We start from the raw sequence: 21,512 nt of genomic DNA on the forward strand, positions 1-21,512 counted from the left end.
AGCAGCCGGGGGAAGGAAGGCCTTCTCTTGCACGAATTTCATGCATCGGGCCTCTAGTCAGATATAATTGGTAATTTCCATAAATAAATCAATGTACACTCCAAAAAAGGATAAGTCATTAGCTTTCTATGCATGCAGCATGTGACATTTTAATACAAACCACCGTATAATAACAGATAACACCTTCCTTACCATTCGGTAAATTCAATGTAGGTTTGGGGGTGGTTATAAGAATTGTAGGGGGGAAATGTGGAAGATTTAAAAATGGCAGAGATTACAGAGCATACTTTCAATGCAATGCCGGCACCTCCAGGGATTACCTGATTCCACAGGGGTGTGGGGCTTGCTTTGTCTGCCTGGCTATTTTACACCTCCGCAGAAAAGTGAACTTGTAGAAAGAAAACTCAGCACAGCACAAAGTCGTGTCCATAAAAATGCAAACTGTGCCCAATGGAACTGAATAGTTTGCCAGTCTTGCATCCCTCTGCACCAGTTTTGACATGGTTGGTCTGTAACATCGAATTCTCCTTTGAACTAGTTGTAACACCTGACTGACTCCTTCATTAATTAATGAGTTAAATCCCTTTGGTATGTGTTCATTTTATATTTGTCTTGAGGGTCATATCCTCATCTAAACTTCATCCTTCAGTAAAATGAATACAAAATGATGCCTATGCCTTCTCAGAGATCTCACAATACGGTAAGGAAAACAGCCAACTAGGATGAGAGTAGGTATTACAATAGAGATATGACTAGCCAGCTTGGGTGAGAGTAAGTATTACAGGAGAGAGATGAATAACATGACAAGTAAAATAAAAGCATTTTCGGTCTGAAAGGTTTAAGAGAGTCTTACCTCTTAAGTTACAATTATATCACAAGAATCCAGGGCCAACCCACCCACTGCCTGCTTCTGTGTAGCCCAAAAGCTAAAAGTGTTTTTTACATTTTTTTAATGTTGGGGGTAGGGGATCAAAAGAAGTATGATTATATAAGGACATGTGAAAATTACATGGCATTCAAATATCAGTGTCCACAAATAAAATTTTATTGGGACACAGCTGCACTCATTGATGTATTATCTGTGGCTGCTCTCATGCTACAATGACAGGGCTGAGTAGATGCAAGAGACCTTGCGTGGCACTCTCATCAACCCACACTGCCCATCAGCACACCATAAACTGCAGTGTCTATGGTAATAAAAGCATAATATGCTAATTAGATCAGATAGCCAAAGGACCTTCCAGGTGTCCTTCTGATGAAGCCCTGGCTGCGAGGGCAGAGGCAAGCCACCATGGCTGCGAGGGCCAAGCTCCTTGCACAGTTTCATGCATCGGGCCTCTAGGTGGATTATAATTCAACAGCATTTCAAGTTCCAAGGTATCACCATACCACATTTTAAAAATTACCACTTCTGCCGAAACCAGTTTGGCTTGGTGGATAGAGCGTCGGCCTGCAGACTCAAGGGTCCCAGGTTTGATTCCGGTCACGGGCACATCCCCAGTGGGGGGTGTGCAGGAGGCAGCTGATCGATGTTTCTCTCTCATCGATGTTTCTAACTCTCTATCACTCTCTCTTCCTCTCTGTGAAAAATCAATAAAATATATAAAAAATAAATAAAATTACCACTTCATGCAGATCATGTAAAAATAAGCGAAGAAGAGACAAGTGCACTTTGATTGTCACTCCTTTAAGGCACAGAAGAGTATGGGTTTTGTCAGCAAATCAGATGGCAGCACATTGTGCTTACTGCCCAGTGACACCACAGCAGTGCTGAAAGATAGAATATACATCAATATTACCAAACTCCGCACTCGTCACGATATTCTCCACTAACGGGAAGGCCATGAAAAATTCAAAAATTCTCAAAGGGTATTCTCACCACCCAGGACTTCTTCACAAAAACAGAAACAAGAGTGCATCCAAAGTAAAATTTCCAGGTGCTCATTGGTTAGCCAAGAAGGAAAGTCACTTACCACTTACCAGTGGTGAACCCATTCAATCATATTTGACTGCAGCCGACAAAGAAATGCATCCACAGAAAGCAAACTGTATAAGCCCATTAGCCTTTTGGTCAGAATGGCTGTTTGAAGAGTTGAGGTTATTTTTTAAATATAAAATCAATAGTACATTTAAAAAAAAATGGCAAATGACTGCAGTTGGCTTTCCTTGACTCTTGATGAATCAACAAACGTAGCCAATATTGCTCAATGGCAGAGGAGTCAATGCCAAGTTTAAAGTGGCTCAAGAATTAGCTCCTATGAACAGGCTGCATGGGGAAACTGCAGGTGACAACATTCTCTAATGAACTCAGCAAATGTTAGCCCAGTACATCCTGCAGTGGAATCTACTAAGATACATTAAAACTGATTTTGGCAAAAAAACATGTGTGGAGCAGAGAAAGGACTGGCCATCCTTTCAACCTCTGTTTCTGAACACTAACTGGCCTTTGTAATTATTAGTTTTTGCTGCAGATTTGGTGCTGTTTCCTAATAATTTTTACCTAAAATTACAAGGCAAAACTGACTCTGGGATAATACTGTCAGAACAGCAATTAATCACGTGCTGATATATTGTACATACTTCCAAACATGAAACCAAGATCAGAGATCATCACCATATCAACTTGCATGCATATATTTTCCAATCTCAAACTACACTTCCAGCAGGTTTTTTTCAGAATACGTTGCAAAGGCAAAGCAAATTTCCATATTGCAGAATCCACTTAACTGTGCAACTGAAGCACTTCCTTCTAACCTTCAAATGGAAGTTTGCAATGTTATGCTAAAAGGCAAATAGTAAACGAAAAATCTAATAGAATTCTGGAAATGCCTTCTGAGCAATGAATACGCTCAATTAAAATCACATGCTCACAAACAGATGTCGGTATTTGGCAGTACCTATCGGAGTGCAAAGGCATTTTCAAAAATGAAATATGTAAAATCTCATTACTGATCGGCATTGACAGATGAGCATTCGCATTCAATTCTCGTGATGAGAAACATCAACTTTTGATTACAATTAAATAAAATGTTACTTTCCACAGAAAGATTTCATTGTTCTTATTAGGAGACCGGAATTATGTAATGTTATAACAGATTAAATGGGTATTTTAAATTTTTGTGGAAAACAGGACTGCATGGGATGGTTCCACCTAATCCCCCAACAAAAAACGCTTTTCCAACATCTCGGTGAATGCAAACTCCGTTCTTCAGGTTGATGAGGCCAAAAACACTTGAAGTCACCCTTGAGTTCTCTCAATCTCACTCTCTGTATCCCATTCATCAGCCAAAACGGTTGGCTTTATCTGGAAAACTATATCCAGAATCTAACCATTTTTCATCGTATCTACCATCCTGGTTCAAGGTATCATTATCGTTCATCTATTATAGTAATCCTCTAACTGGTCACCTTATTTCCTCTTTTTCCTCCCCATTTAGACTATTCACAGCAACCAGAGAATCCCTTTAAAAATTTAAGCCAGCCGAAACCGGTTTGGCTCAGTGGGTAGAGCATCAGCCTGCGGACTGAAATGTCCCAGGTTCTATTCCGGTCACCTTGGTTGTGGGCACATTCCCAGTAGGGGGTGTGCAAGAGGCAGCTGATCGATGTTTCTCTCTCATCGATGTTTCTAGCTTTCTATCCCTCTCTCTTCCTCTCTGTAAAAACTCAATAATATATTTTTTTTAAAAAAAATTAAGCCAGATTATGTTACTTTTCAGCCAAAAATCCTCCAGTGGTTTCTCTCTCCCCCTCAGCATTAAAAAAAAACAAAAAACAAACAAACACACACACACACACACACACACACACACACACCACCGACCTTCTGATGGACTACAAGAAACTACATGATCTGCTCTCCACCCACCCAAACCCCTTCTCTGACCTCATCTCCCTCCATTTGCCCCCGGCTCAATTTCAGCCACATGTCCTGCTGGGGGGGTCTGTTCTAATGCTTTCTAATCCTCTGCCCCACACTTGAACTTGTCTTCCACTGCCTGAAATGATCTGTTCCAGAGAAGTCACCCAGAGACCGTCTTTGCCCATCCTGCATAACTAGCAACTATCCTTTCACGCTGCCCTACCCTCTGTACCCCTGCTACTCTGCATTCATTTTCTACAATAGCAGATACCACCACTTGGCATCCTATATATTTAATTAATGCCATCTCCTCCTAGCCCGTTAAAATATAAGCTCCACGAAGGCAGGGAATGTGTGTGTTTTGTTCAGGGTTCTACCCACGAAGTCTAAACCAGCGCCTGGAATAAGTTATTTGCTCAGTAAAAAAACAAAGCAGCAACAGCAACACATTTTCTGTAAGTAGCACTTCTTCAGCTCCTCTTTCTTATGTAAGGAAAATAGGCATGCATCCATTCCAGCAGGAAGTGATATTTATCCATAAATATATAAACTAATTGCAAAATATCCATTTCAGGAAGAGATGCATTTCCAATTTTATTTTACTCTTTAATTAAGAATTATTTGCCCTAGCTGGTCTGGCTCAGTGGACAGAACATCAGCCTTCAGACCAAAGGGTCCCAGGTTCCATTTCCAGTCAAGGGTATATGCTCAGGTTGTGGGCTTGATCCCCAGCAGGGGGGTGTGCAGGACCCAACCAATCAATGATTTCCCTCTCATCACTGACGTATTCTACCTCTCCCTCTCCCTCTCTGAAATCGATAAAAATATATATTTTTTTAATGCATGCATCCATGTTCATAATGCTGATTTACCATCGCACTCAGTGTCTCCTCCCAATCGGGCCGCTCTCGGGGGTGGACGTTTCTGTGTAGTTCTGGAACAAAATCATCCTCTTCAGAATGTACCGAGGACTTCATCTTCCTGGAGATCAAAACATGAGAGACTCTGATAAGGATTTGTGCTTCTCTAAAAAACATTCCAATGGCTACAACGCAAAGAACAGAAAATTATGTGAGATTTAAAGTTTAATTAAAAGAGCTTTGGTGGCTGGTATTTGTTCCTCTACTTCTACTCTAGTTTTCAGAGACCTTTTCTGATGTTTCAAACACCTGCTTTTATTCCAGGAGATAAAGCTAAGGTCCTTAACTTGTTAACCTTTATGATCTGGGATAATTATTATATAATGACTGATTGTTATCAGTTCAACATAGTTGGTACCTTGAGAAGATTTGCAACAGCGGTCAATATTTATAGAACTGTGCTAAGCATTAGTAAAATTTCAGGATGAAGGGGCAGATACAGTACTTTCCCCCCCAATTTATAGAGGACAGTGTATTAAACTAGCACTCTCAAGGAGAATAACTATGAGTATTAGACAAAACATATAAAGCTTCTTGCCTGAAGGCACAAGACTATACAAACCAATAATTGAAAATAAAAGCCGATGATAATCTTACAGTGTAACTAGGCTGAAGAGGCAGAGGTTGGATGTTGGGGTCACCAGAGCAAATGGGGATTCAGGGTAAAAAAAAAAAATGCCACCCCTCAAAGACCTGGAGAGGAAGAGTCCAAAAATAGACACGGAAATTCCCCTCAAATTGTTAACTCATTCCCCAGCTTGTAAGTATGTGGGACAAGATGCCAAGAAACCTATCAAAAAACAGCTGCTGGGTAACTGATGGGCCCAGCAGACACTGCACAGGCTAGCCATGTTGAGATGGAGGTTGGCAAGCAAACGCTGCTCAAAACAGAGGGGCACTGAAAAAAAAAACAAAAAAAAAACCAACAACAACAAAAAAAAAACACCTTAGACTTTCCACTGAGAAGCCAGAAAAGCCCTGCCTCAGGACGAAGAACAAAATAGCAACAGACAAGCTCAAACCTAGCCCCAAACCAAGCCTCGGGCATGATCAGAACTGTCAGAAGCCGAAACTGGTTTGGCTCAGCGGTAGAGCGTCGGTCTGCGGACTGAAAGGTCCTGGGTTCGGTTCCGGTCAAGGGCATGTACATTGGTTGTGGGCACATCCCCGGTAGGGGGTGTGCAAGAGGCAGCTGGTCAATGTTTCTCTCTCATCGATGTTTCTAGCTCTCTATCTCACTCCTTTCCTCTCTGTAAAAAATCAATAAAATATATTATAAAAAAAAAAAAAAAAAAAAAAAGAACTGTCAGAAGAAAAATTAACTCTCTTCAGAGGAAAGTAACGTTCTACAGGCCCCTTGCAAATTTTTCATCCATCTTGTCTGGTAGATGACAATTAGAAGGCAAGCTTTAAAATAACAGGAACAAATGAACAATTTTTTTTTGGGGGGGGGGGCGGGGAGGAAACACAGTAAAAACAGAGAAAGAGTCAGGTTTGATTCAGAATTTAGAATGACCAGAAAGGGACTTAAAAATGGCTCTGACGGATTTCTGGCTTCTGGCTATGATGTACAATAGAAAGCTGTAAAAAGCAGCATTCCCAGCCTAACAACAAGACAGATAATCTATGAAATCATAACTTTTCTTGAACCCATCAAAAAACTGAGGTCTCCTGGCAACGCACTGCTAGCCTAAACTCTAAGGAAAGACAGGAATATCCAAGATGATCTAAATCACAAGCAATCACTAGGACAAGACATGGGTAGAAGAGAGAGACACAACTGGTAAGAAGGATTCAGTATCAAGCTGTTAAAAGTATTTATAATTAATGGGTTCAGAGTAAAGTATGCTTATAATAAAATAGATGACAAGATAAAGTACTTCAAAATAAAATTATAATTATGAAAAACAAAAAGAATGTTCATCCTAAAAATAAAATATCTCAAATTAAGAACTCAAAGGATGGGTTTAACAGAACAATGGACATGGCTAAGGAGAGGATTAGTGAACTAGCAGATGGCTCTACACTGAAGAACAAAGACAATAGGAACAGAAATGCATAAAACACAAGAAACTTGGTCAAAGGTCTCAAATATGTCTAAAACTAGCAACTCAGAGATAAGAAATATAATGAAAGAGAGAAAGAGACAAAAGGAATATTTGAAAAATAATGACTTTTCAAAACTGATGAAAGTCATCCAACTACAGATTGAAGAAGTCCTCAAGCAGGATTTTTAAAAAGCATCTATTTAAAAAGCAAAACAAAAATGAAGATATTCTTAAAAACAGCTAGAGAATAACAGACAAGATGAGCCCTCGCTGGTCTGCTCACTGGATAGAGCACCGGCCTTTGGACTCAAGGGTCCAGGGTTTGGTCCCACGTTCGATCACAGTCACAGGCACATACCTGGGTTGTGGGCTCAATTCCTAGTAGGGCGTGTGCAGGAGGCAGCCGATCACTGATTCTCTCTCATCATTGATGTTTCTAACTCTCTCTTCCTCTCCCTTCCTCTCTAAAATCTATAGAAATATGTTTAAGAGTCCTCTATTTTTTTTTTAAGTGAAGTAAGTCCAATCTTAGAGAATTCAATAAGTCAAAGATCAAAGTTGCAATCTCTATGGTAACCACTAAAAGAATAATAAATAAATGTATAACTAAAAATCTGATAGAGAAGAAAATTTTGAAAACTAAAAACATACTTGATTAATCCAAAAGAAAGCAGGAAAGAATAAAAGCACAAAGAATGAAAAAGGCAGATAAAAAAAAAATCAAGATGGTAAATTTTAATCCCAGTACCTTAACTGTAGTTTTTAAATTGAATGCACTAGTAAGCAAGCATGTGGAGAAACTGGAACCCTCACTCATTGAAATTTCGCAACCAATGTAGAAAACAGATTGGCAGTTTCACAAAATACAAATACCGTGTGATCCTGCAATTCCATTCCTAAGGTATTTAACCGAGAGAAATAAAAGCATATATCCACCAAGAATTTGTACATAGATATTCATACCCATATTATTTATAACAGACAAAAAGTCTGAACCACCAAAGTGCCCATCAACTGAGAAATGAAGAAACAAAATCTACCAGATCCATAGAATGAAATTATCCAGCTATTAAAACAAAGAATGAAGGGCTGATTCATGCCACCGCATGGATGAATAGTAAAAGCCTTTTGCTAAATGAAAGAAGTCAGACACAAAAGGCCACATAGTATTTGATTCCATATAAACAAAATGTTGAGCTTAGTCAAATCCATAGAGACAGAAAGTATATCAGTGGTTGCCAGGGACTCGGGGTAGAAGGATATGGGAGAACTACTACTAATGAATAGGAGATTTCTTTCTGGAATGTTCACAATTAGATCATGGTGGCAGTTGTATAACTTTGGGAATATATCAAAAACCATTTAATTGCAGAATTTAAAAGAACGAATTTTAGCATATGAATTATACCTCAAAAACAAGTAAGTGGACTTAAAAAAAAAGTTCATTAAAATAGATAAAGGAAAACACATTTCATAACGATGTGTCTAGCGAACAGGGTGATATAATAAAATCTGTATGTGACAAATAACACAGCTTTAAAATACATAAAACAAATCTGAAAGAACTGAAAGGAAAGGAGATAAACCCACAATTACAGTTGCAGATCTTATTAAACATTTCTCAGTAACTGACAGAATAATCAGACAGAAATAAATGCCATAAGTATTATATACAGAATATTTGAAACCAGCATTCCAATCTGAACTAACATAGAACATTAAACCCAACTACAATCTATGCATTCTTTTCAGGTACATCTGAAACATTTATCGAGACAATACATAGACAATGAAGTAAATCTCAACAAGGAATTTAAATTATGAAGTGATTTGTGATAATTATAGAATTACACTAAAAATCAATTACTACAAATGATGACTACAAAAGATGACTACAAATTCTCCCAAATGTTTGGAAATTAAGAAACACATCTCATTGTTTTGCCTCAAACTTACATAATGTAATGTTAATCATAGCTCAATAAAGCTGAAAAAAGGAGTAACTGTTGTATAATTTTATTTACATTAAGTTCAAAGACAAACAAAAATAACTATTGTGACGGAAGTCAGAATAATGTTCCTTTGGGAGAGGTACTGACTAGGAGAGGCAAGGGGCTTGTGAAGTGCTGGAAATAATTTGTATCTTGACTGCGTTATGTTACCTGAGTATATACACCATTATAATTCTTTAAACTCTATATGCTTATGATTTATGGACTATGATATGCAAATTATATCTAAATAACACTTTATTGGCAAATGTTACACATTATTTTAAAAGGTATAAAAACTGTTTATATGCATTGGGTCATGTAACAATGAATCAACACCATAAACACTTAATATCCATTTATTTGATTCTTGTTCTCTTTAAATTATGGACTTATTTAACTCTTAAAGTGATTAATTATAGTTTTATTAATTATTGTTTCATAAATTGAGCCACACATATTTTTTTGCTTCCCAATACATATAAAAGCTACATTTACATTATGCTGTAGTCTACTGGGTTGCACAATATCATTATGTCTAAAAAAAGGTGCATAACTTTATTTTAAAAATATATTGCTGTCTGAGAGGTATGCTAAGTGGTTAGAGCTTCAGCCAAAACACAAGGATGGCAGGTTTGATTCTCAGTCAAGGGCACATACCTGGATTGCATGTTTGATCCCCAGTCCAATCAATGTGTCTCTCTCACATTGATCTTCCTTGGTCTCTCCCTCTCCCTCCCTCTCCTTCCCTCCCTCTCTGTTTCTCTCTCTCTCTCTCTCTCTCTCTCTCTCTTTCTCTCTCTCTCTCTCTCTCCCTCCTTCCCCCTCTCTCTCCCCCTCTCTCTTCCCCCAACCCGCCTTCCTGCCACTCCCTCTAAAATTCAATGGGGAAAAAATATCCTCAGGTGAGAATTGACAACAAAAAAGCACAAAAAACTTTACTGCTAAAAAATGCTATCCATCACCTGAGCCTTCAGTGAGTCATAATCTTTTCACTGACAGAGGGTCTTACCTTCAATTTGTACAAAAAAAAAACAGTATCAGCAATGTGCAATTAACTTTGTCTGTATATATAAACATATATAGAGAGATTGTTCATATATATTAAAGAATACATCCACACAAAACAAAATATAAAAGCAATGTGTAAATATGCTACTCTGAGTTAAAAAAAAAAAAAAAAAAAAAAAGGGAGAGTAAGTTTTATTCCTCCATTCCCATCCTACTTTTCACATAAAAAGTATGTGTCCACACTGTTGCATAGTTTTCTAATACACCCTTGAAAACGTCCCACATCCTATATAAAAGCCTAATATGCAAATCGACCAAACAGTGGAATGACCAGTCACTATGACGCACACTGACCACCAGGAGCAGAAGCTCAGAGCAGGAGCTGCATCCTGGTGGTCAGTGTGCTCCCACAGGGGGAGCAACACTCAACCAGAAGCCGGGCTCATGACTAGCAAGCACAGCAGCAGTGGCAGGAGCCTCTCCAGCCTCCGAGGTAGTGCTAAGGAGCAGGAGCAGTGAGCTGAGAGGTAAGGAGCAGCGAGCAGGCAGGCGGACATCCCCCGAGGAGTCCCCAGCAAGAGGGCCCAGGCCAGGCTGAGGGATCTTCTCCTCCCATCCCCGTGCATGCACGGGGCTTCTAGTTAGTATACAAAGAGTTTCCTTGTTGTTTTCACTAAATAGATATTCCATTTATTTAACCAGTCCCCTACTGAATAATATTTAAGTTGTTTCCAACCTTTTGCTATTACAAACAATGCTACAAAATAAGATTGTAAATATGTCACTACTACACATGCACAAGTGTATCTGAGAATTGTCATCAATGAAAAATTATTTTCATGCATTAGCCCATTTTTCTACTGGGTTGTTAGCCTTTTTAAAAATCTATTTTTAGTTCTTTACATGTATATTAAAGAGATTAGTTCTTTATCTGTGTGTTTTTCCAGGATATCATTTGTCCTTGCTCATTTTATTTTTTTATAATACATATGTTTTATATTTAATATAGCTGAATTTCACAACCCTTTCTTTTATTGGTTTGCATTTTAAATCATAGTTCAAAAATGCTCACTCTGATCCAAAATAATTTTGTAAAATTTCCCATGTTTTCTTTTTTAAAAATTATGGTTTCATTTAATATACTTATATCTTTGATCATCTGGAATTTATCCTTGGTATGAGGTAGAACTCCAATTTTATTTTCTACAGATGCGCATCCAGTTTCCCACAAAGTATTTATTGACTAGTACATTCTATCCCATTGGTTTTTGAGAAGGCATCTTTACCATGTCTATTTGAGTACATTTCTAAGCTTTCCATTCTACCCCATTATGCTTACTATTCATGACAATACCACAAGGTTTTAATTATTGAAACTTTCTAAGTATAATATCAGGTTGCACTAATCATATATACCATCCTTGCTTTTTAAAAAAAATATATTTTTTATTGATCTTTAGAGAGAGGGAGAGAGAGAGAAACTTTAATGTGCAAGCAGAACATCAACTGGCTGCCTCCTGCATGCCCCCTACTGGTGATTGACCCCACAATCTGAGCAGGTGCCTCAACTAGGAATGGACTGGCAACATTTCAATGCCCAGGACAACACCCAACCAACTGAGCCACACTGGCCAGGGAAATACTTGCTTTTTATATTTTCCTGAAAAGGCTTCTTGCCTAAGTTATTAAGCCAAGATCAATTTATTTCTAGATCAATCTATCTAGGTTTTTAAAAAGCATTCTTATTAGCACATTAAATTTATAATAAATTGACATTTTCATGATGTTGAATATTCCCAGTGATGAGAGGGTCGGTCCTACATTACCACATTTGTCCACCATCCAGAACTGAAATATCATTGCTGACATAATACACATAAATTGGGTCTCAAAAGAACTGTTGGCCCAGAAAGAAACTCACTACAGACTGATCATTTGCCTTTCAAGATAACCATTATTGCTTGTCTCATTTTGGGTTCTTATAAGTGTATTTCTAGTAGTACATGATCTCACTCATCTAGGGGAAATGATGAACAACATAGACTGATGAACAAGAACAGACCCAGCCGAAACCGGTTTGGCTCAGTGGATACTGTCCTCAGTGGATAGTGTCGGTCTGCAGACTGAAAGGTCCCAGGTTCGATTCTGGTCAAGGGCATGTACATTGGTTGCGGGCACATCCCCAGTAAGCCGCTGGTCGATGTTTCTCTCTCATCAACGTTTCTAGCTCTCTATCCCTCTCCCTTCCTCTCTGTAAAAAAAATCAATAAGTATATTAAAAAAAAAAAAAAAAAAGAACAGACCCAGAGACAAGGAGGCATGGATCAGACTGTCGGACCTCAGAGGGAAGGTAGGGGAGTGTGGGGATAAGGGGGAGAGATCAACCAAAGGACTTGTGTGCATACATATGAGCCTACCCAGTGGTCACAGACAACAGGGGGATGGGGCATGCGTGGGGAGGGATGTGGGATGGGAATGGGGGGATGAGGACAATTATGTGACACCTTAATCAATAAAGAAATAAAAAAAAAAGAAAACATCAACCAAATAACTGAACTAGAACACATTAAGATGGACAATGAGAAAAAGCAGAAGAAACAAGAGTAAGCACTGAGCAATGATACACAGCACATGGCCCCTTTTTGCACTTCACTTGATTGTGCTTCGAGATAGTCTGCTTTTTACCAATTGAAGGTTCTGGCATGTAGTTTCAGAGATTGATATTGGCATATATGTCAATTCTGAAACCAGTTCTACTGTGGGTAAATGTTATCAAATAGCATCACGTCCTACAGAGAAGTCATTCGTGAAAGGAAGAGTCCATCAATGCAGCAAATTTCATTATCGTACACTGAGAAATTGCCACAGTGACCCCAACACTCAGCAACCACCACCCCAGCTATCAACACAGAGGCAAGACACTCCATGGGCAAAAAGATTATGACAGTTATCATTTTATTATTATTATTATTATTATTATTATTATTGATTTCAGAGAGAAAGGGAGAGAGAGAAGTATCGATGATGAGAGAGAATCGTTGATTGTCTGCCTCCTGCACACCCCCTCCTTGGGATTGAGCCCACAGCCCACGCTTGTGCCCTGACCAGGAATCCAACTGTGACCTCCTGGTTCATAGGTCGATGCTCAATCACTGAGCCACACCAGCCTGGAGATAGTTAGCATTTTTTAACAATGAAGTATTGTTAATGAAGGTAGGTACTACAGTATTGTGTAAGCATAACTGATATGCACGGGGAAACCAAAACAGTCATGTGACTTGCTTGAGTGCAATATTCACTTTATTGCAGTAGTTTGGAGCCAAACCCACAATATCTCTGAGATATGCCTGTATAATTAAATCTGAATGAATGATAAAAATTTTAAATCTCAACAAAAATCCATGATTGTGGTGGGGGAGAGTGGTGATAAAGAATGCAGAAAGTCTCATCTAGGCAGAAGGGAAGTGAGAGAAAGAGAAAGTAGGAGTATTCTGAAAATCTTAAGAGGGAGAGAAGAAGAGAAGAAAAGAAGGAGCTATAGTAGGAAAAATCAGCAGACATGGGTAAAGGCTATGATCTGATTTTTCCGTTAATAATGGAGAAAACATATACAGAAATATGTCAGCATGGAGAGGGAGGCTAATCATTAATGAACAATAAAATATATAACAGAACTGCTAAAATGAAATATTTACAAAGGTGCTAGGCTAGTCACATGATATATCTTTTTAAAAAGGAAACTGAGTATATGACGTTTATAAACATAATTGTAAATGTTTCAGAAATTTTTATTTACTAAGTTTGAACATACAACTGACTGTTTTGAGCAAGTGTAATGTTTGAGTTGAATGCAAAAGTTAAGGAAAAATAGGTTTTTAAATTTTTAACTGTGCATAAACAACTTCATAACTAGGAAATTTTCTGTAGTTTCTGTGCTCTAAGTCCTGTCTTGAACTCCAAAAACTTTATACAGACAGATATTAAAAAAAAAAAAAGGCTCACCTTAGATTCCATCGCAAAGAGTTTAATGCCTGAAATACCAAGAAAGTCTTGTACTAGCATGCCCCATGATTAAGACAGATTCATTTCACAGATTACAATGGCAGTCAGGCTAATGGCTATACTCCAATATGGCATAAATTATTCTGAGATAAAGCAATGTTCACATAAGACACTGCTGTTTACAAAATCAAATTTACTATTTCTTTTCTAACACTGGTAGGGGTATGGTAGGTGAAAGTTATGTTTAGTATTAAAAGAATATGTGAAGGGCTAAAGTATACTCTGGATCACACACAAAAAGGTTATAAAGTAATATAAATATAATTTTTTTTGCAAAATACACATATTTTTTGCAAAATACACATATTTTTGGTATTGTACATAATAGATTATTAAGGATAACTAGTTTCAGAGTGTAATATTGGCATATAGGTCAATAGTTACTTGCTAATGCTATCTCTCTATCCTTCCAAGCCCATAAAAACTGATTGAGAATGCCCAAATCAAGAATTTCTATAGAAGACAAAGGAACAGTCATGGTATCAAAAGCAGGAACTTCCAGAAGAATTTAGCCATTAAAGTAAACTGTGGTCAATGTGATTAAAAACAAGAATGAGAAGAACTATAACACCATATTCCAAGCCCTCGTTACCTATTTTTACTGCTGCCACATCTAACTTATGGCACCATTTTAAATAAGGCAGAGCATGAATACAGCAACCAACCAATCGAGTTCCTGGACTGTATTAGTCCTGGGATGCTATAAAGCAATAGACATGCTAAGAAAATTAAAATATGTTCACTAAATCATCTAGTTTAACTGAAGTCATAAGTCTCTTGTCTCGTTTAAAATCAATTACCTTACAATAGAGATAATAAAGTGAAGATCTGATTGAGAGATCCGGGCATCTGCAGACACTGACTTTGAAGATATACAAATTCTGCCTTGGCTCAGCAGTTGAGCATCATCCTATGCACCGAAAGGTTGCAGGTTTGATTCCTGGTCAGGACATATACCTGGGGTTGGATTCGATCCTCACTGAGGGCACGTACAGAAGGCAACTTACTGATTGATGTTTCTCTCTCACACCTATCTCTCTCTCTCTCTCTTTCTTTCTTTCTTTCTTTCTTTCTTTTCTTTCTCCTTCTCTCTTCCTCTCTCTCTCACTCTAAGCATGTCCCCAGTTGAGGATTAAAAAAAAAAAAAAGAGAGAGAAAGAGATACAAGTTCTAAAAATGTGGTTCAATTATGCACCATATCATCTCTGAAACTGTTTCAAACTATATGTCCTCCTTGCCAGGCTATGTTATCTGCCAATAACATGATATCAGAGAAGACTAAGAAAGATTCTATAAAAAATAAGAAAGATTATATAATAACCATTTCTACCCTCAAACGCCAAAGAACCTTTCATGATTGTGAGTCAGAAATGATTGCTAGGTATTCTAGAGGTCATAGCTTTACAAGGTCACATGATTGTATGCATTAATTCACTTTTATATTGGTTACATATCTATACATCATGGGTGCTCAAAAACTCCTCACAGAAGATATTTCAGAACTGAGCTTATCTGTTACAATCTCTAGGAGTTATTACTACTGACCAGAGCATAACACTTAGTAGCAGACATATCAAAAAATCTTTCTAAAACTAATCTTTAACTTTCAACATCAGTTACACCTGAGTTCAGAATTTTGCTCAACTGTATTCTGACAATAAGGTCAATTAGCTTTATAAACTTCAATTTTTTTAAATCTGTAAAATAGGTAAAATAAGACTTACTGTATAGGAGTAGATAACGAATATTCTGTATATAATAACATATTTGGGTTAGTTACACTGCATATAACAACTCCTGCGTAAATTTTTTCTTTCTTAAGAGAATTAAAACATTTGTTTTTCCTTTTCTGCCTCACATTCCCCTTCTGACAATCCCTAAGGACTATTCTATTCTAAGGATTCTAATGATCTTTAAATATTCAATCCAAGAACTATCTTACCATAGAGAAATGGTAGAGATTAACTTCCCCCTACAAGTAAGAGATTAGAAAATGAGAGATCCATGACTCAGTGGTAGACACCTTTGAACTACTGCCATGAAGGAGACTGGGCAACTTCCCGCAGTGCTAGATTGTAGGAAGAAGTATCCTTGTCCGGCCGGTGTTGCTCAGTGGTTGAGCGCTGACCCAGGAAACAGGAGGTCACTGGTTCTATTCCCAGTTGGGGCTCATGCCCAGGAAGGTTCTTATTGCCTAACAAGTTAATGGAGGCTCAGAGCTTCCTTTGGCAAATACCCCACAATTTTAATACGGGGTCAAACAGTATCAATGCAAACAAAATAAACACTTCACTCCTACTGACTGGCTGTGAGAATGACCACACTGAAAACTAAGGAATGTGAGTGACTCCAGCAACTTGGGAGAAAAAATGGCACCCTCAAAAAAGGAAGGCTAAATAAAGTCACGGAGAGAGTGAGAAAGTTCACACAAGAATTCCAGATGCTAATAACATAGTTCCTTTGAGCATTCAATTATTCTGCAAAATTCCAAACCTACGTCTTATTCATTTTAACCACTGATGAGCTAGTTTAGTGTGAGTTATCAAGAGATCCTAATATCCAACCCCTTTTGTCATTTAGCCTAGGCTTGAAAAACGAAATCTGTGCATACAGAAATCCTTCACCTTGAGAAAGAGAGACACTCTTTTGAACACTAAACACAAAGACAGGATCTGATGGGTATAATGGTATGTTCACCTCCCCGCGTGCTCACAGGTAAAATTATAAATGATGTTTAATTGCCCATGTGGGTGGCAGTGATCATCTGTGCTACACACTCTTCCAGGGATTGCGTTCATGCCTCCGAAAAACCTGAATCTGCTAAGCCTTTCTGAAAAGCCAAAATCAAGCCTCCTAAGACCTGTAACAGTGCGACAGAATCAATAAACAAATGGCCCCGTGTCCACAGGCTGGTGAGACCTCTTTGTTCACCACCCCTGAACTTGGAGAGCTGCTTCGTCAAGGCCTTCTCCAACTTGGAGACTTGTGGAGTTACAGCCAGCGATCCCAAACCAAGACTGGTTGGGGGGGAGGGCAGGAGGAGGGAGCCATAAGGTCAGAGACATGAGTAAGGATAAAAGCCATGAAATAATGAATTTATGCTTAATGAAAATGCTTCATACACATGAAAAAGGCACCAAAAGCAGACACACACACACACACACACACACACACACACATACACTCTCTAAAAATAGAGAAAGAAAGTCCTATTATATTCAAATCCAGATTAAATCTCTCCGATACAAATCAGGCACAGGAAGGGGTAGTAGTTCACTCCTGAGTCTCTACCTGAAATTCCTGAAATGCCACTCCAGAACCTGTCTGACACCCTCTCTTCCTGGTGTTTCAACAAGTCATTTCTCATGCATTTTACAAGCTCAGGGCGAGCTGGGGAATGAAGAGCGTGATATACAACTAGAAACCTGTCCTCTTACAGCACCAAACCGGCCCCCGGAGAACAGAAAGTCTCACTGAAAGGAGATGAAAACACAGAGGATGGGAAGGAGGCGTGGGGGTGAACAGAAAAGGGGGAGAGAGAGAGAGAGAGAGAGAGAGAGAGAGAGAGAGAGAGAGAGAGAGAGAGAGAGAGAGAGAGAGAGAGAGAGAGAGAGAGAAACTGGGGATTCCATAATTACCTGCAAGTTTCTTCCCTTCCTCCCCCTTCAGTGTCAGTCACCTGGGTGACAGCTTCAGAATCCAACCAAAAGACACTGTCATCCCCCGAAGTGCTGCTCTCACTCTCAGTCTCCATCCTCACGGCATGGAATCAGGAGCGCCAGTGTCCAGGCTGTTGAGCTCTATTTACCTGCACTCGGGTGCGTGGCCGGTACACCAGTGATACGTGAGCATGCCGGCCAGAGTCTATTACGCACCGGGCTAGGGCTAATTACAGTGGGTAAGACAGGAAATCACACACCACATACTCATGGCACTGACTGCTACACCTGTGACATCAGACCCGCCCACTGCCCGAGGCCCTGGGAGGTGACCTACATAACCCAATGCAGAGCCCTAACCAAGGGGACTTTTCAGTCCTTCTTGATTATTGATTTCACCCCCATTTGTCTCTTCTTAGCTGCATGTGACCACGTAAGTGAACATCAGATGTTCTCAACGTGGCATGCTTTTCTCACTTATATCCTTTTGCTATTTCAGACCTAAGAAAAAAATAAGCAGGAAAACTAGAAAAGATAACACTGTGGGTGAAGCTCTCCAGGGCCAACCAGGCTGAGAGGCGCAGTTATAGATCTCACAGTTAAGGAGGATCACAATTTATAGACGAGGTAAGTCTAGGGACCGGGCCAACCTCATGCCTTCTAATGTAACACACCCATCTTCCCTTCCCCTCAGCAATGCCTGCAAAGTAGGACACTCACAGCCAAGCTTGTCTGTCCATGGCTTTAAAAAAAAAAAAAAAAAAAAAAAAAAAAGGCATTCTAAGTTAGAAGATGTTGAAAATTATATAAAATAAAAAGCATGCAAAAAAATTGTATCCAATAAAAAGCATGTGGCATTTTTTGCACATAATTTAATATAGAGGTGCCAATAGCAGCAATAAATGAGTTTCTGGGAATGGAGTGAAAAGTATAGCATCTATAAAACAGGCAACAGCATGCTGTTACTTAGAAATCGGCCGTACTGCTACCATCCACTGCCATGTCAGATCGTCACAGGTTTCTGCCTTTTAACGGAGCTCTGATTATCTATGAAATCTGATCAGATAAAAAAAAAAAATTTTAAGGCATCCACTGGGATACACTTGAAAATAAAAAAAAGAGACCTTCTAACTGACTTTATTTATACAATACTGTACTTTTTTCTTTCCTATAAAATTATAACTTATGTAATGTGTTACTGTATTAATCTTGCTGCTTTAAAACTCTGTATAATTTTAATCTACTGACTGTGGTCATCAAATGTATTTCTGCAAGAAACCAAAATTTGGTTTTGGAATCTTTACATATAAAAGCCTAATATGCAAATTGTCCCTGGGAGACCAGGAGTTCGATTGCTTGCTATGACTTTCATTCCAGGGGCAGCTCGGAATGAAGGAAGACCCTGGCCAGCAGCCAGCAGCCAGGGAAGAGAGGCCTTGGCCGACAGCCAGAAGGCCCTGATCAGCCCTGATCACCAGCCAGACCTACGGATCCTACCCATGCACAACTTTCTTGCACCAAACCTCTAGTACATTTATAAAACAAATGGTTCTTGACAGCAACAAATATGGAAAAATCCCTAAACAATTTACACAGAAATATATTGCAAACTAGTCCAATAATTTCCACTCCAGACAACTCCATAGCAAATTTTGGCCTGAATAATCATTTTAAAAATTAACGTATTATTGAGATCTCTCTATGCCATAAATCCCCTAACATATTCCAAAGATTCAGAAGAGATGTAATTTAATCCCTCCCTCATTCCACCCATCAAAATAAATTCCCAATGGATCAAAGATTTAAATGTAAAAATAAAACCATAAAAAGAATTCATAGGGAAAGCTTTCATCATCTCACAGTGGGAAAGTCCTTTCTAACTATAATTTTAAGAAGCCCTGAAACCATTAAAAACTGAATCATTTACAAAGTTTACAAATTTTAAAATCTTTCCCAAACAAAAAATATGTATTGGAGATATATACTAGTATTTAGCAAATAACACACACACACACACACACACACACACACACACACAGTAAAAAGTAAATAATTGAGAAAAATATTTGGAACATATCACATTTAATTTCTCTAATATATAAAGTGTTCCTACTTATATGCAAGACTCAACAACCCAGAAGATAACAGGCAAAGAGCATAAACAGAATAATAATAGAAAAATATAAAAGGACCTTAAAAGATAGTAAGTATTTAATTCCACTCATAATAGAAATGCAAAAACCACAATAAAATGCCTTTTTTTCAATCTACCAGGCAAAGATTTTTAAAGGTTTTAACAAACTGAAACAAGATGTGGGAAAGCACATGTACACTGTTGATGAAAATATAAAATGACATAACCTCTGTGCCAGACAATCTGACAAAAATCTACCCAAATTCAAAATGCACATATTTTTGGCTCAGCAAATCCCCTTCTAGGACATGACCTTATTTTTACATGTGGAAATAAGAGATGGACAGAAATAGTCATTGTAGTAAACTTTACAATCACAAAAATAGAAATAGCAAATACAACCTTGCTTGCCCATTAACAGAAAACTACATAGTTCAATTATGGGCTACCCATAGAATGGAATGCTACTTGTGTACAGTTAAGTGAGAAACGCAAGGCAGTCCTACTGGTCATAACATGGAACAAAACCCTAAGACCACCTTAAGGCAAGGAAGAAAGAGATAAAGGTATGCCGAAACTGGTTTGGCTCAGTGGATAGAGCGTCGGCCTGCGGACTGAAAGGTCCCAGGTTCGATTACAGTCAAGGGCATGTACCTTGGTTGTAGGCAAATCCCCAGTAGGGTGTGTGCAAGAGGCAGTTGATCGATGATTCTCTCTCATCAATGTTTCTAACTCTCTATCCATCTCTCTTCCTCTCTGCTAAAAATCAATAAAATATATTAAAAAATAAAAATAAAAAAGAAAGAGATAAAGGTATGGATTGGTTTATAGGAAGTGCTGCAATTCACATGTTCAAAGAAGACGAAGAAGCAGCATGCATGACTACACATGTGCAGGATCTCTATGGAAGGACGGAGCCAGTGACAATGTGGTCTCCAAATGAAAGAATACAGCCAGAGAAGAGGAATAAGAGGGAGACAGTTTTTCACTATATCATGCACATATAACACTTACAAAAAAACCAATAACTAATTTTAAATATAACCTTTTATACCCCTCAGTGTAGAACCAGATTTTTAAATATTATCTTAAGTACCTAGCACTTCTTTTTCTTCTAAACAATGTCAACTCCTTTAAGATGTTTCTATTAATCCCATGTTTCCTTTCAACTATTTCTTTTGCTTCACCTCACTTCCTCAAGCCCTTTCAAACCCAGGAAAGTGCACTGCCAGCACTATTTGCCACAGAACATGAGGGCAGTCTGACTAACCCTTCCCACGATCTGACGTACGCACCAACCAGACCCTCCAAGACTTGTTCTCACAGGGTTGATTGACTCTGCTATTCAGAGTTTTAAAGATTACTTTTAACTTCAAAATCAACATGTTCCATTGTCTTTTCCCTTCTTTTGGAGCCAAAGAAAACCTGGCACAAACAGAAGGTACTGAATAACAGGAGGGAGGAAAGGAAGCAGTCAATCCAATCCCTAAGACTGTGTAGTTCCCAGAGGCCTCTGCTCCTGAAGACCACGTGGTTACCTTTCCTGATTGGCTTAAAACCTGATCACCAGGAATTAATATGAATGTAATCCCTTCTCTATGTATTTCCCACCCCAACCTATGAAGACCCAAACCAATGGTATTTGCACCTCATTGATAAAGGAATCTAATGTCCATAGTATGTCTGTTATGCAGAGACTGCATCTACTTACTGTCAAACTGATAAGCCACATCCCTTTCATATATATATATATATATATATATATATATATATATATATATATATATATATAATTGATTTTTACAGAGAGGAGGGGAGAGGGATA

General features: G+C 38.4%; 1 protein-coding gene across 1 annotated transcript in view; it reads right to left on the reverse strand.

Moving 5' to 3' along the window:
* ARHGAP32 (Rho GTPase activating protein 32) overlaps positions 1–21,512 on the reverse strand; it is a 165,331-nt gene that overhangs the window by 90,392 nt on the left and 53,427 nt on the right. Inside the window, 1 exon segment of the mRNA XM_084868239.1 lies at positions 4,735–4,843. Coding sequence (XP_084724365.1) covers positions 4,735–4,839 — 105 coding nt within the window. The 5' untranslated portion in view covers positions 4,840–4,843.

Source organism: Pipistrellus hanaki, assembly GCF_964339955.1.
Source record: "Pipistrellus hanaki genome assembly, chromosome: 19".
NCBI lineage: Eukaryota > Metazoa > Chordata > Mammalia > Chiroptera > Vespertilionidae > Pipistrellus > Pipistrellus hanaki.